General features: G+C 35.8%; 1 protein-coding gene across 1 annotated transcript in view; it reads right to left on the reverse strand.

The window, feature by feature from the left end:
* htr4 (5-hydroxytryptamine receptor 4) overlaps window positions 1-15,541 on the reverse strand; it is a 151,630-nt gene that overhangs the window by 38,479 nt on the left and 97,610 nt on the right. Inside the window, exons 5-6 of the mRNA XM_014997801.2 lie at window positions 4,863-5,016; window positions 489-1,096 (exon numbers count right to left, since the gene is read on the reverse strand). Coding sequence (XP_014853287.1) covers window positions 489-1,096; window positions 4,863-5,016 — 762 coding nt within the window. The remainder of the gene's footprint in view (window positions 1-488; window positions 1,097-4,862; window positions 5,017-15,541) is intronic.

The following is a 15,541-nucleotide window of genomic DNA, read 5'->3' on the forward strand; positions in this document are numbered from 1 at the left end:
CACCTGTAAGAAACAATTAAATAGTTCCACCGACAACATAGGACCTAATATTTTGCTTTTGTCAGTGCTGATTAGCGTCAATGCATGTTATGTAGGTGTTATACTTTTGGTACAAAAATTATATACTGTAGTCATAAAAGGCAGCTTTAAATGACCAGATGTGCTGTAACTCGACAACTCAACCTTTTAATTCAATATTTAAAAATTAGGAAGTTCCTCATAATTTTCAGTCTGTTTCTTCTTCAAACATGTGATTGTTTTAAACTGTTAAATGAGATTCCAGCAACAGTTTTTTTTATGTTTTAAAGTAATAAAAAACCTATTGCTAATAGGGCTCTAAAATAAATGAATGTATGCGTTTCATGATGTAAACCTTCCAAAAAATGCATGTCTTAAAGTTTACACATAACAAAATTTTAATATAAATCCTCTGTTGCTTGATGCCTCAGGACTATATTCACAAAAAAAAAATGGTTTATAGAACTTACTTGAGTACATGTGTTGAACCGTTGATCTGCGTGGCTGTGCAGGTTGTCCCTGTTGCCATGATGGATGGCCTGCGATACCTCTTCCTCCCGCAACATAGGATGATGAGGAAGGCACGGCGGAAGGATTTGTTGAGGAAGGCGTAGAGAATGGGGTTGAGCATGGAGTTTATGTAACCCAGCCACAGGCAGGCGGTCCACAGCTGTTCGGGCACTGTATAGCCTATAAATGGGTCCACCACGTTGGTGACAAAGAATGGTGCCCAACAGAGGCAGAAACATCCCATAATGATGCATAGAGTCTTTGCTGCTTTTGTTTCTGTTCGCATGCGGTGGTTGCGTTGATGGTCAGCAGACTCTGAAGTCGCACCTACTCCTGGGCTTGAACCGGAGGTACCAGGAGTGCAGGCCCCAGCCCCGCCTGCCCGCTGTAACATGCTGATCTGCAGGGCGTGTGCGCGAGCCGTGATGTAGATCCTCTGGTAAGCCAGCACCATGAGGACCAGAGGGATGTAGAAGGCCACCAAAGAGCAGGTGAGGGCGTATGGCTTGTTGACCATGAAAACACAAGAAGTGGAGTTGCTGCTTCCATTGTGGCGCCTCTCCTCAATCTGGGAAATACATGAACAAAATACATGAAAAAAATCAGATAACGTAAATTTTAAAATTAGATATTGATAGTTTTGAAGAAAAAAATGCTTTACAAATGTTTATGAAATTCAGAACTATTTTAAAAACTTCCTTTCATTTTTTTAGCCCCTCATAGCACGTAAACTGCAAAAGAAAGTAAGAATAAACTCATACTCCTCTCAGTATGGATTGCTGAGGGGGGAGACTGCATGGTTTGAGTTATTTGTCGACGTATTGTCACCAGTTATGTTGAACACTGTCTTCTCTTGCAATTTGTCAGACAGAAACTTTGCCATAATATGACGTATATGGCACAGATGAGTTTTGGTGTATCTGAATTGTCCTTTTATGTTGTCAAGGTTTTCGTTGTCTGGTTTATTTAAAAACATGGCATACTATACAATTTTCTTTGCTAGTGACATACCTCTGTATAGTGTTCTTGCTTAGTATATTGTTGCATAAAGATGCATATATAACTTATTTTAATTGGTCATATAAATGTAAGTTGTGCAGCTTTCTGTCAGGGTGTTTATCAGAAGAGACTAACACTAAGATTCTCAGTAATAAACACTCTGCATGGGTCTGGTGTAATAGAGATTCAGGCCTGTTTTTCTTCCAAATGCCCAGGAAACACAGTTAAAATTGTATGATTTTTCATAGTTTCATTACACCTTAAAACACAGGAGATTTTGAAGAAAAATCTGGTTTAACAGAAAACACCTTCAGTGACAGACTGCTGCATCCTGAGTGCACAAAGATGCATTATCGTAGATCCTTCCTCCCAGCAGCAGCTGCTCTACATACTGCTTCTACCATAATCAATAAGTGCTTACATCCCTGCTGGTATTATTTGCAGTTTTACACATCTTAAATAATACTTCTGCTGGTATGATGTATGCTATTACACCTGAATATCCCCAATGTGGGACAATGAAGGGTATTTCTTTTCTACTCTTTAACTGAGCATGTAAAATAGGTGCATTTGCATGATAATTCAAAATGTCTGGCCAAATAAAAGCAGAAGTAGTTAACCAAACAAAAATCTACTGTCTCTGGTGCATCTCAGACAAAAGAAATGCAGGGCTAGCTGAAGAGAAGCATAACCAAAGATTGCAGACTATATTGAGAGATTATGTAAGAGTAATCAAGGATTGATTAGTCTGTAAACTCCTACTTTGTTAAGTAAGGGCAGTTATATACTTGATGAATTTAGTTAAATTTGTACATTCCACCTCATTCAATTTCTTTTTATTTGAGCTTAAACCTGAGAATCACTTTTTCCTACTTAATTCTGTAACTAAATCTTTTATTTATCTTTTACTTTAATACAGCAAAAGTGTAAAGCATATTTAGTATGAGAACTTGAACTTCTGAACTGTGATTTGCTGTGGTATAAGACATCTTTAGACTTGAAACAATCCATTGAAAATTCCACATTCTCCCCTGTTCATTCACTACAACCCAGCCTCCACACATCAGCATTAATCCAAGTGAAATCTGTTTTACTTGTGTTGTACACTCAGCTTAGGAAAAAGAGATGAATAAAAAATAAATCTCCATCCCCAGATGGAAGCTTCTTTCTTTTCAGTAAATAGTCTGTTAAAAATGAAACTTTAAAGATTTTGTTTGTCAGTGTCTGTTAACGCTGTTGAATCTCTTGCTTAAAGGGACACAGCAGTAAGAGAGTTGGGTTATGAACGGGATAAAACACAATAACTTGTTCATTGGACACAGCCATTAGTAGGATATAGCACTTCCAACTTTACAGCTTCACCTTGGATGTACACTACATGCATATCTGCTCTGCTGCAAACCAACAGATGCTTCAAAAAGCCAGCAACGAACAGTGGTGACATATGAAATGACACCACTCATCTTTGAGTGGTGTCAAGGAAGGACTAACTTCTAAATTAGTAATGGCTGATGGAATTGGAACTGGCAGATTTTCAATTTGGTCGACTAAAAAACAACTGTAAAAACACAGTAAAAAAAAGGGAAAAAAATCAACCTTATTTAATCCTTCTTAAATGGTTTTATATTCAAATTCTTGAAGAGAAATCTAAATCGTATAAGGATTCTCAACAGTGCGTCATATCTCCAATACTTAATTACAACATGACTTCAGTAAAGTGTCTGGAAGCTGCTAAATTACTGTTGTCTCGTGGTGCATCATTACAGAGCCCAAAACCAGACTCAAAACTTGTTGACTTGTCTTGGGATTGAGGGTGAAACCGTCTCTTCTCTGGTCAGTAGATACAAGGAATTCCTGAAAACCACAACAATAACATAGGACAGCACAAACAACTACCGAGATGTTGCAAAGTCTGCCTCTTGTCACCTTAGTCCTGGTTTATTTTGCTGAGTTTCAGAAGCTCTAGTTTGTGCCAAAAGTGACTGGCTTCACAGAATATTCAAACAGCTCTAATTAGACCCGCAGAGATCTGCTGCCACTGCATGGGGCTAACTTTGGATTGCAGCTGCACTAAACTCATGTTTGTGTGTATTTGAAAAAAAGGGAATGGAATATGTGTGTGTATGTGTTCTTTGACTAAACTTTGGCCAAACTGAGCGGTCCAGTCTCCCCCTCGACGAGCAACTCAGACGTGATTTCGGCTGGCAATAAGATGGAGGAGCTAGAGAGATTTACTTCTGTATTGGCAACAGTGTGTAGCATTTTTAACACAGAACCTGAATTAATTTGTCAGATAAGTCTTTCAATAATACTTACAAATAAAGTTTAGAAAATTATTTTATTTTGTAGCCAGTGTTACCTGACAAAAAGTATTGTCTGTCTGTCTGTCTGTCTAAAGAATCAATTCTTGGGTGCTTGGGCTTTGTTTTTCATTTGTGCTTTTTGATCTTTTATTAAATTATTTTAGGTTATTTCTTCCATTTAATTATCGAACATTGTGGAACATTAAGCTAATATGCTGATTTGCTCTCAGTTTTCTGCTGTTGACTTTGTTTTTCCACTCCACTGCTGCTACATACATGCTCGGTTTAAAGAATTGCTGTAAAGTCAGCAACTAAATTCAAATGATTTTCTACTCATTACATGCTTGTCCAGAAGTAAATGGTGCAAGTAACTCCATTCAGTGGAGTTACTGACTTCCTCAAACAGAAACCTTTTAAACCTCTTTGAATATTTAACTATGCTTACTGTACTCCATATAAAACCAGACGTACATTTCAACAAGTTACTTTAAATGCTAAACTTTAGCATTTATATAATAATAATACAAAATTTGCTTTTAAATACTACCCTCCTTCCAAGAAAACATTTTGATTCTAAAGTAAAAAAAATGTTTTGGTTCAAACTTTCGGCTCTTCAAATTAAATAATTGAGAAAATATATTGCTAAAACAAAACACTTCATTCAGAACACATCATTTACATTTTAGTTGAAGAAACAAAAACTGACAGCCTGTGCTGTCGGTGTTTCATTTGGTGGCATGTTTACGCTGTTTTTATGGCAACATATGAGGCATTTCTTCAGTCTAGTAAACAAAGATCCACGAGACAACAATTTATCTCATTGTTGCATGTGGACACTAACCGCTTATACAAACAATGTTCTGAAAGACTTGTATTTGCGATTATTTTTTTTTATAGCTTTGTTTCCCCGCAGTTGCTTTGTTGCTCACTGAGATGTTCAACATATTTGACAATAAATAAAATACATAACTAAGTAACCAAAAGTCTAAAATAAATCTTTTTCAAGCTGTAACTCAAACTCCTGCGACTCACCAGGTGGTCGATACCGATGCTGTTCCAGCCCTGCATGATGGGCAGGAAAGAGATGAAAGTGGGAATGACCCAGCAGCCACCGATCATTAAAGCCACTCGCATGGGCGTCATTTTGTTCCGGTAGACCAGCGGCTTGCAGCAGATAGCGTAGTACCTGCAGAGAGATCATTGCAGGGAGGAAAATTGCATCAGCTCAAATCAAAAGATTTAGCAGGTTTTTCAGTTCATCAGAAGCAGCCAAAAGAAATCAAGCTGCCAATAAACTAACAAGTATGAAAATTAGGTTTTATCCCAATGACAGCAGCCCAGCCTTTTAATCAAAAGTATTTTGTTCATGGGAAATACCAAAAGTTGCAGTGTGCTGCTCTGATTTTCTTTATCATTCTATATTTTAAATTAGCTCCTTGGCATGATTAGCAAAACTATGCTCCCATGAATTTGCAAAAACATTCTAAGCCAATACCCATAATGCATTAAATCTCTACACAGAAAAGTTAAAACTGAAAAAAAAAAACATATTCCACACATTTTATTCAACTGTCATGTCTGAACCTAGATGTTTTTGTAATTCTACTGTCCTTATTTATTTTTTAGTTAATATACCTTGTGAATTATTTTGTGTATTTGAGCTGTTTTCACTGCAGATAGCCTGCAGATTAAACAAGTGGGAATCAACTACTTGGTTAGGGCAGCAATATTTTCTGGATGAGTCAAAGTTAGGTTGCTGCAGTGTTGTAATTTTTTACAGGATAAAAAAAAATCTAAAATGTTCTGTAAACATAATCATTGTGTTAGTGTGCAAACAAAATATTTGAGTGTTTTACAGCACTTACATTCAAATATATTAATAAAATCAGCTAAACAAGATGAAAACCTAATTAAAGAGAAACGATGTTTGCTGTTTCTATTGCATATTGTGGGTAAATGCTCCTCTAGGACAGAGGACATGCTTTAATTATTTGAAATATATGGATGGAAAGACCTTCTGACTTAGAAATTATTTTAATTCTGTTTTAATGTTACCAGTGATAAATTATTTTATTCTGAATATGACATGCTCTGAACTTTCTACATGATTCTTCACTGAAAATAGAGCCGATGTCACTGCGTTCTGTTTATCCACAACAAAGTACAGCACAAAGCAGATATTGGCTATTTTTACATGGAATTCTGTCAGCTGGAATAATGTACTTGCTGTGTTAAAAACAAGAACAAGATCAGAACTATGAGCACACCTGCTAATAGAGGGGAGAAAATGATATTGAATTATTATGATGCAAGGAGTTCTGGAGCTTGTAAAGGAATTCTGCTACCACAGTTTGAAATCTAATGTTACAGATTTCAACCATGTGCAGACATGTATACAATATAAGTCTATTTTTACAGATAGCTGAACATGTTGATATGATTTGTTTGTGATTAGATTTTTACTTCTTTTTATTCATTGCTACTTATCCATTTGTTGTGTTGCAAGCTTTATCTTGCTGCAGTGTAAAGTCTTATGCATTTCAGTGAGAATAAATTAATTAAATTTTTCATATTCTTAATTTAATCTTATCTCTCTTACTTTTTCTGATGCTTAGATGCTTAAATTAAAAAAACAGTTCCAAAATTTTAGTGTCTTTCTTATCCATCAGACAATCAAACTTTAGTGACCTGGGTTCATAATTAAACAAAGAAGAAAATGCACATTATAAAAACACTCAAACATTATAGGCAACATGTTTACTAGCAGTTATTACTAGCTATTTTTTCGTATTTAAAATAAAAGCAAAAGCCCTGAAACTGCCATCGTATATTCAATGCTCAAATTCTCCAAGCATGCATTCCCATCAGCTGTAAATCTACATCGGCTTTATTACTACAATGTAGTTAATTTTTCATCATCTACCTTTATATGTTGTTTCATCATCTGGCTGATAAAATCTGTGCTTCAGGCATTTTGTGTACAATATAACTTCTACTATCTATCCATTTTCTATACTTGTTCAATCCTCCTCCTCGTACTACTACTTAATATCCTCAGCAGTTACTGTTTATACCTCGTACAGGTCATCAGTTTATTACAGAAAGACACAGGACAGACAACCTTGGCTGTCCTTGGTCATAACTAAAGGACAGTTAATTGCATTCACGTCTTTAGTCTGTTGGAGGAAGCCAGAGTACCCACAGAAAACCCTCAGAATGGGAAAACATGCAAACTTCACGCAGAAAGGTTCAGAGTATAGTTCAAACCCAGACAGCATGCGATCAGTCAGTGGCATCCAAATAGCTACACTTTATCTGGAAAGGATGAATAAAAATGCAAACATATTAGATAATTATGTGAAGGAAGGAAGGAGGAAACAGATTGCTGGAAGCCATATTAATATTAAATACACAAAATAAAACAAGTGAGACAAAAATACATTAAGATAAAAAAAAAAGTGAATAAACAGAAGAGGGTTTATGAGATGAACGCATACTGTAACAAATCTCCTTCATGTCTGCATGTGGGAGTGTTTGTTTGTGCAAAAAAGCCGGAGCTTAACTGTCCTCAGATTACAGGAAACTGACAAAGTCAACCGGCTAAACTTTCTGACCTGATGTTTCGATGTCTAGGCGTATATTTGCAAACAGGTTATTTGTGTGGGCCTTTGAACATTCCAGCTATGCCAAAAATAATGTCCAACTGCATCACATGTGGGGCACAGTATTTAAATGTGGACTGATTCATCCACATCAGTGCATGTATTGTGTATTTTTGCAGCAAAAATAAATATAGAGGAAGGTATGACGTGCAACATGGGTGAAAATATGTGCAGGTGGAATACATCTGCTAAGGGGGTTATTTTAGTTTAAATCAGATTTTTCTTGTACTCAGCTATGGTTTAAGGTATACTCACTACAGACAGCATCATCTACAAATATCATTTCACATTTAAAAACGCAAGCAGGTTTTTTGAAGCCATTGGGTGGTATACGATGGATGTAATATTTTAAAACTAAAAACCTATGTGTCTTAGGACAACGGGCTACATTTAGATATTGTGCTAACGCTGAAATATTGACCCTGAGGCTCACTTCTAATGTTTTCACTAATTAGTGTGGCATGTTTCCTCGTTGTGGAATAGTGGATGCTTAGAAAGAGTTTTGTAAGACCAAAAGAAAGAACCATGACCTGATTCTTAGCACAAAGAGTTGGTGGTTTGCCATGTGCTCTCCTGTTTGTGGTGTTCTTGGGCAGAGTCTGTTCAGATCAGCAGGATGGTATGTCCCTTACAGTCAGGGAAAGTCTTGGGATTTTCTAAAATGAGATTGATCGAGCATCTGAGGAAAGGTATGTCTGAGTATCTCTCCTAGTTTTGTTGTCCCCCCTACTCAATCTTGCATAAACATGGAGGTATGTATATTGAATGCTGAAGTCCAAAGCCTCCACAATCACCATCCATGCCCAGCTGAAACATCAGCCCACTGTGATGTCTGCAAGCCCCACATGAAGGATTTTACATGAGAGAACTATCTAGTTTAGTTCCTCTGCCAAATGTGGGTTATGCTGTCAATTGTGTTACACATAGCAAAAAAAAATCCCATCAATGTTGTTATTAATTTTAAGATCTTTTTTTTTTGCGCCAAAAATCAGATATTAGTTTTCAAAAATTTTCTCATGTTTTAGTCAACCCCAAATCTTAAAAAAAAAAAAAAAATGAAGTAAAATTCCTTACTGGGAAGATGACCACTTCACTTCACTTTCTTGAATTACGTAAGACAAGTATTGTAGTAAATTATGAGGGATTCAGTCTGAAATCATCTGAAATCATGCTTCTACAAGAAATAACTATCGCTTGTATTGTTTTAATGAAGGGAATAAGTCCAAGTTAAAGTAAAAATCTTGTATTGATCATATCAACAGTTGAGAAAATTATTATAATGTTGCTACCTTCTAGAAAATAAAGGATAAGCAAAAATATGTATTTTTTTATTTATCTTGGTTGTGCTGCTGCTGCTATTCTATCTCAAAGCACAACAAATCCCAATTATTTCATTTTTAAAAATACCACATGAATATCTGATTAAGCTTGGGAACATTTTAAAGGAAAGTTTTGACATCTAGCTCATAAATTTCTTTTCCGCAGAGGCTGAGCTGATACATTTTTTTAACCTTTGCCTTTTCTCAGGAGGCTGAGTGAACACTATGCTCTGCTGCAGGAGCATTAGAGCTAATCCAGTTTATGCCATCGTCAGTCACTGTGGATGCTTCCCTGCCTGCTCCTCTGTGATCCTAACTCATTACCTACTTGCAGTGCGTGGCATTTCACAGCCATCAGTAATTTGGATTGCTTGTGTGTACTGTGTGTGGTCTCCATGTGCTGTGGCATTAAGAAAAAAAAAGGTCAAGAGGCCCTTTTTCTCTTTAAATTCCCAAAGTAGTTGTGTTGAAAGGTTGCAGATTGATTCTTTAATGGTGGATGTGCAGGTCTGAATGACAGAACTCCCCTTCAAGTCTGCAAATGTGAGTCCTTGAATTTTGTCAATACAAGTGTCCAGATCCACAGACACACGCGACTTCCAGCACGCTGTATCCCAGCAAACCCCCGCAGCTTAAGTGCTCACAGAAAGGAATTAGATGTGGACAGAGGAGCACATTCCTATTCTTCAACACATTAGCCTGAGTAAGATTAGAAGCAGGCAAAGTACAGTTGAATGGCAGCATGTCATGACCACGGGCACTTTAAATGGCCCCTTCTTCCCTTTGATCCGCAAAACACGTCGCTCTGTTTATTTCTGACATTTTTATTCTGACATTATTTACTTGAAAGCTGGTTTCTGAGACCAGCCAAACCCAAAGTGTACTGCTGTGCTCTACATTCGCATGCAGCAGCAGCACATGTGACATCTGCAAAGGACAACTGTCTACAGATTAGAATTCAGAACGCCATGCACAACATAGTAATTATTCTTATCTGGAAGTAAACAAAACTGCATTGCTTTAATTTTCTGCATTACTGCTGTACATTGCAAAGATTAATGAACATTTGCGAATAGTATTTCAGAGAACGTCAAATGAAGTTACAGTACTTTAGTGTTTAGATTTTAGATCCAAAAAGTTCAGTGCTACATGTGGAAACCTTGTTTTTATACACTTGTATGAGTCATAAACTTCATCAATAATGTGTAAACTTTGATGCAGTACTGATGTTAGCGTGACTCTATGAGCATGTAATAATGTTTGTCACAACTGAGCGTAAGATATCCACCATCATCACGTTAAAATGTGAAACGTACCTGATTTTGGAGCAGTGTGATAAATCCTAACAAATAGGCATGTTGGTTAGTTAATGGAAACAGAAGATTATGATGAATGCTTTGATGTTTAGGTAAATGTGGGCTATTGGAAATTTCCAGTGTGGTCCGTATGGTGCTAGATTTTAAATATCTTACCCTTTAACGTTGGGGCATGGCATGGCTGTTTGAATATTTACCAATATAATGCCTTTCGGAATATGCCTGTATGAAAATATAAAATAAGTACTAGTATTCATCTTTTATCCACCAGAATTGCTTCTACTTTATTTAATTGTGCTCTACACCATAACATGCTGTAAACAGCATTCATCTTCAATGTTTGTAAAGACAAAAAGCTGGTTAGGCAGCACAAATGAGCATTTTACTTTGCTATATCACTTCATCAGGACAAAACAGATACTCCAGTGAGTATGCAGTTATATTTCTATTCTCTTAAAAGACTATTTTATTCTCAATGCTCATTTCCTGATTTTCTTCTGCTTTATGTTGTGAATATCTCTGAGTTAGCCACTTTACTACTGAATGCCTTTATGTTGGTGCATCCTGCTTGCAGCAGTTATTTTCAGCCTCTATTCAGAGGCTTTTTCAGGATCGTCAGCTTAAATTATGAATAAGAAGCTTTATTTGCAGCTGCTCAGTTTTATTTCATGCTACTATTCAGTTCCCTTCTCTTTTTTCTTCTCATTTTTTCAGTGTGACTTTTTTGTTTTCTTTGTCACACTTACAAAGAAAACCTTTGTTGTTTGTCAGCCAAGTGATGAAGAATAAAGCAGAAGCTTCTGAGTGTTGATGTCCTTACTTCACTTTTCTTTGACGAACTACACATTAACTTTGCTGTCATTGCTTTCATGGCACTCACATTTTGTTTATCTTTTCATTTTGTTCATCATTTGGTACTTTAGTTAGTTGACATTAAACTCTGACTTGTTTGATGGTAATATATCTAAAGTTTGTATTTAATTTGATCATGTGTTCCAGATTTCAGATACCTATACTGGCTCACCAAATGTGTTTCATCGACCCACATAGTAGATTTAAGATAAGGGAATTAATATTCAATAATTTAGTTATTGAAAAGATAAGGAAACACGACTACATAATGTAATAAAATCTTACCCCTGATTTTATGAACACACCATATGAAACCGCACCAGATTGTATAGATGAAGATGCAGATATTTGAAAGAAAGTTGTATTTCCTACAACAAAACAAGCATAGATAGAACACATCTATCTATATCAATTTAGGCTTTAAGAAAGTAAGACATAATTTCTCTATTTTTCATCTCTGATTATTTTAACATCTACTTGCACTTGCAACATGATTATGTTTTAATTGTGTTCCAGGCTTTACACAGTTTTGTGAATGTAAAAAATGTGCATCTTTACGTGATACATTTAAAAGTCTCTTGCCTTCTTCGTCATGCATCACTATATGCTTCCCTAAAGATTTACTATAAGCAGAGGATAAATGTTTTCTTTCTTCATTGACTGTTTTGTTTAGGAAGCTGGAAGCTGCAGATGACAACAACATCCTTCTTCCCCATCAGTCTCTAAAACATAAACATGTTGAAAACGGTATTTCCACCTGCATTTCATGCAGTTGACACCTGAAGCTCTAAAACATTTAGATTATTTTAGGTTGGAACATCATGAAACAGTTGCTGATATAAAAATAAATACATCAACATTGATCAATTATGGTGCTTAAAACAGAGATTTGCCTTGGCAAAGCTGAGATAAGAGCAGTTCATTTTATTAAGCAGCTGAAAACCTTTTGAACATAAATAGGGCTATTGCAATAGTTGCTTTTTAAAGCACAACTGCAAAAAAACAGATTCAGACAAATATAAATACTGTCCAGATGGTAAACAGGCTGTCTTAAAGTCTGTTATAAACACATGCTCCATCCCTCTGTAAGTTAATGGATAAGCACACAGACGACTGAAATTGTGGTTTGCGTCCAAAATGTGCTTCTTGAGCCTGGTTTTCCACAGGAGCAGAGGTCAGGCCTCTGGATAACAGTTTTTTTAATATTTTCTTGGCTATTCTGATAAACCTGTGGCAGCTGGCAGCCCACAATGCAGAGTGTGAAAATTTGTCTAGAGGCTTGATCTTTGAGCCACCACTCTACCTGTCAGAAATCAATCACAGGTTTTCTCTACGGTGAACAGATTCCACTTTCTCTCTCTCTTTTTTTTTTTTTTTGTTTAAAGCCACATTGCACATTGACCTTACCATATCATTTATAAAACGCACATCCTTGATATTAAAGCCAGAGTCTCTTCCATCCAGGTGAATATGTTAGCACAAGAAAATAAGAAAAACTGAATCATGTGTTAAAAACTGAACTTTTTCTTCTCCACTATTGCTAATCTATGCCTGCTATGAAGGATTTCTGTATACATTTCTGTAAAAGTCAACTACTCAACTTAATTGATTGCTTTTTGATGCTACATGGTTGTTCAGGAAGAGGCAATGCTGCAAGTCAAGGCAATCTGCTGGACTTCCTTAGACAGAAAGCTCTTTAAATTAATTTAAATAATGAACTGAACTGATGCACTGTGAAATAACTAGTATAAATTGCAAAGTATCTGTGATTAAATGTGAAACAACTTATTTTGTATATACATACATGTATAATATATGTATATTGTTTGTTTGCTCAATTAGTAAAGCATATTTGATTTTTGCTTCTCACTGGTAATTACATCACTTCTTTTAGGAGATGGATAAACAAGATGTTTAGTTTTATTTAATCACTGAGCAAGCTGCTCTTCCTGAAATAATAATGTCAAGCCTCTCTGCCTCTTGGACAACTTCGACCCAAAACCTCACATCAGTTTTGAAATTCAGAATATACTTCAAATTATATGTGATCAAAAGCTTCTCACCTAAAGCACTTAACCCCAGTTTTTTTCCCACAGAGCAACTCGGTGGTTTCCACTGATATGTTTTATCATTATCTGTGCCTTCAGGGTAGAGCTGCATGTCAGAGAAAATGCCCATCTATAAGACCTTGCTCCAAGCCACGGCCTTGTCATCAGTCCTAAACAGTCTGTGAGCTGAACGACTTTATTAAACATCCATTTGCCAACCTATCCAATGTTCTGCACTGAATAGTATAAAGGGAGCAAAAAGTTTAACCAAAAGATTTATGAGCTTCAACTAAAATAATAATAATAATAAAATTGTGCTTGTTTTTTTCTTTTAAACAGAAAACATCACTAGCATGCGGTTGAACCAACAGTTTCTGCCTCAAGATGTTTGTCTGACCTACTTCACTAAAATAAACATCAAAGTTCACAAGATCCTTAAAGGATTTCAGTCCTTAGTTAAACTAAATAAAACACCTCTGGGAATACTGCCCAACTCAATGAGGAGATGATTATTTTCTCAACAAGATCGTCTCTGAAGCTACACAAATGCTTGAAATGTATTGTTCTAATCGGTGCTTCAATGTGGTAAAGAAGGATGCAATCTGCGGCGGATTGTATGCTGCTGTGCAAAGTGATTAATCTTTAAATTAAGCACCATTCAACTCAGGTCTGAAAGAAAAACTAAATCTGTAGGTTGTGATATAAAGAACCCTGTATTTTTGAGTTTTCAGAGCTAACTTTTTGCAGCCTCTTTATGAAAACTTAACATATTTTTGATTTTTGGAGCACTATTCCTGAATATTAACATCATGTTTCAGATGAGTTTACCTGATGCAATAAAATGAATGTCAAAACAAATTGTTCATCTAATAGGAAAAAGTCATTGTTGAAGCATCAGTAATAAATGATCAAACTCAGACAGATGCATTTCTGCACAGGGAGGAAGTAAGTATTGGTTCCAAAAGACTCTGATTGAGAGAGATTAAGCAAAACATAGCATTAAATCTGATGAAGCTTGTTCCAGTTGCCAGTGCCAGTTTTTGTTATTCATTAATATTAATATATCTGTGTGTCTTGAATATTTTTAGACCTCTACTTAGAGTCACACTTAGGTTTTGCTTCAAAGGCTTAAAGGACATCTTCATTAACTCATGGTCAAATCCTGCAGTTTTACATAAGAATATTATTTCATGCTCTATTTCTGTAAGCCTTTCATATTTACAAAAAAAGTTGTTTTTTTATTTTCACTTGTTTTACTTGGGACAATGAGAACAAGCAAAGCTTGGGAACTTCAACTCTTACTACAGCAGAGGAACTGGATAAGGAAAAGCCCGATCTGACACTAGACAGAATAGACCTGTCATTTCAAGGAACAGGATCAGGTTTCAGTGCACATGTTAAACCAAAAACAGTTTTTCCATTTTGTTTTTAAATTAAAATAACTCATGATTTTTAAAACTGTTTTGACATGTCTGAGGTCTTACTTTGAGTGTTTACTGTGCAATATTCAGATGAAAAGCATCAGCATGTCATAGTTAAAGAAGAAAAGGGCAAGTAAAACAGAAAATGAATTCAAGAGTGAAATACTGGATGATGTGGAAAGACAATACATCTTGTTCCTTAATAGCACAAAGATAAAAGCTCCAACAAAAACACCCAAACAGGCAGCCAATTACAGTAAGAAAGGAAATTGGATTCACAGGAAGATGTGACATGATTTACAAGGAAATTGTGGTAATTGTTTTGCTATAAACTAGAAATGGAAGCACTGCTGTGCCAGTATGTGAAGGCAGCTGCTCATATAAAAGATGACAAAGCTCCTCCAGCAAGGAAATTTTATGAAAAGATCATTTCCTCATCCGTAGCTTGTCTTAGCTGAAAATTGTCCTTGGTTCTTATTAGCTGATGTGAGCCACCCACATACCATCCCCATTCTACTTCTGATTCTTAGGAATCAGACTTTGTTTGAAAGTCAGTTCAGCTAAATCTTCCTTCAGTTTTTATTTTTATTTATTTTTATTCTCTTTTATTCAGTACTCCCCAAATTTGTTAGCACAAATGTTCACTTAATAATATAACATGTGTTGTGTTTTTGAGAAGAATTAGAAAATGTAACATAAATATATTATTACAAAAGTATGCAGTTGTAATATGCTGTAATCTACAGTTGTCATGGTTAGCATACTGAAATAATAGTCTGAAAAATCAATATTGCTACAATAATAAGATATAGTGATGATGTTGCACCAAAGTGTTGATAATCCCAATAAACAAAATGCTTTTTTACAAACCAAAGCCACAGAAATAAAATTCTGCCTGTAAAATAAGACTATACTGGGGAATATTTATTATGAACATTTGTCTCTGAGGAGCATGTATGGTAATTAAGTCTATTCAGTCCTAAATCTACTTTTCCCTCTTACCTCTAGCCTTTAACATTTTGGCACAATGCCTTTAGTACCTAGGCACTTACACTGTCTCTGTATGGCATCTTATTTTATCTGTAGAACACTG

The sequence above is a fragment of the Poecilia mexicana genome, unplaced genomic scaffold (genome assembly GCF_051168715.1).
Source record: "Poecilia mexicana isolate PSO_F unplaced genomic scaffold, ASM5116871v1 scaffold_10, whole genome shotgun sequence".
Classification (NCBI taxonomy): domain Eukaryota; kingdom Metazoa; phylum Chordata; class Actinopteri; order Cyprinodontiformes; family Poeciliidae; genus Poecilia; species Poecilia mexicana.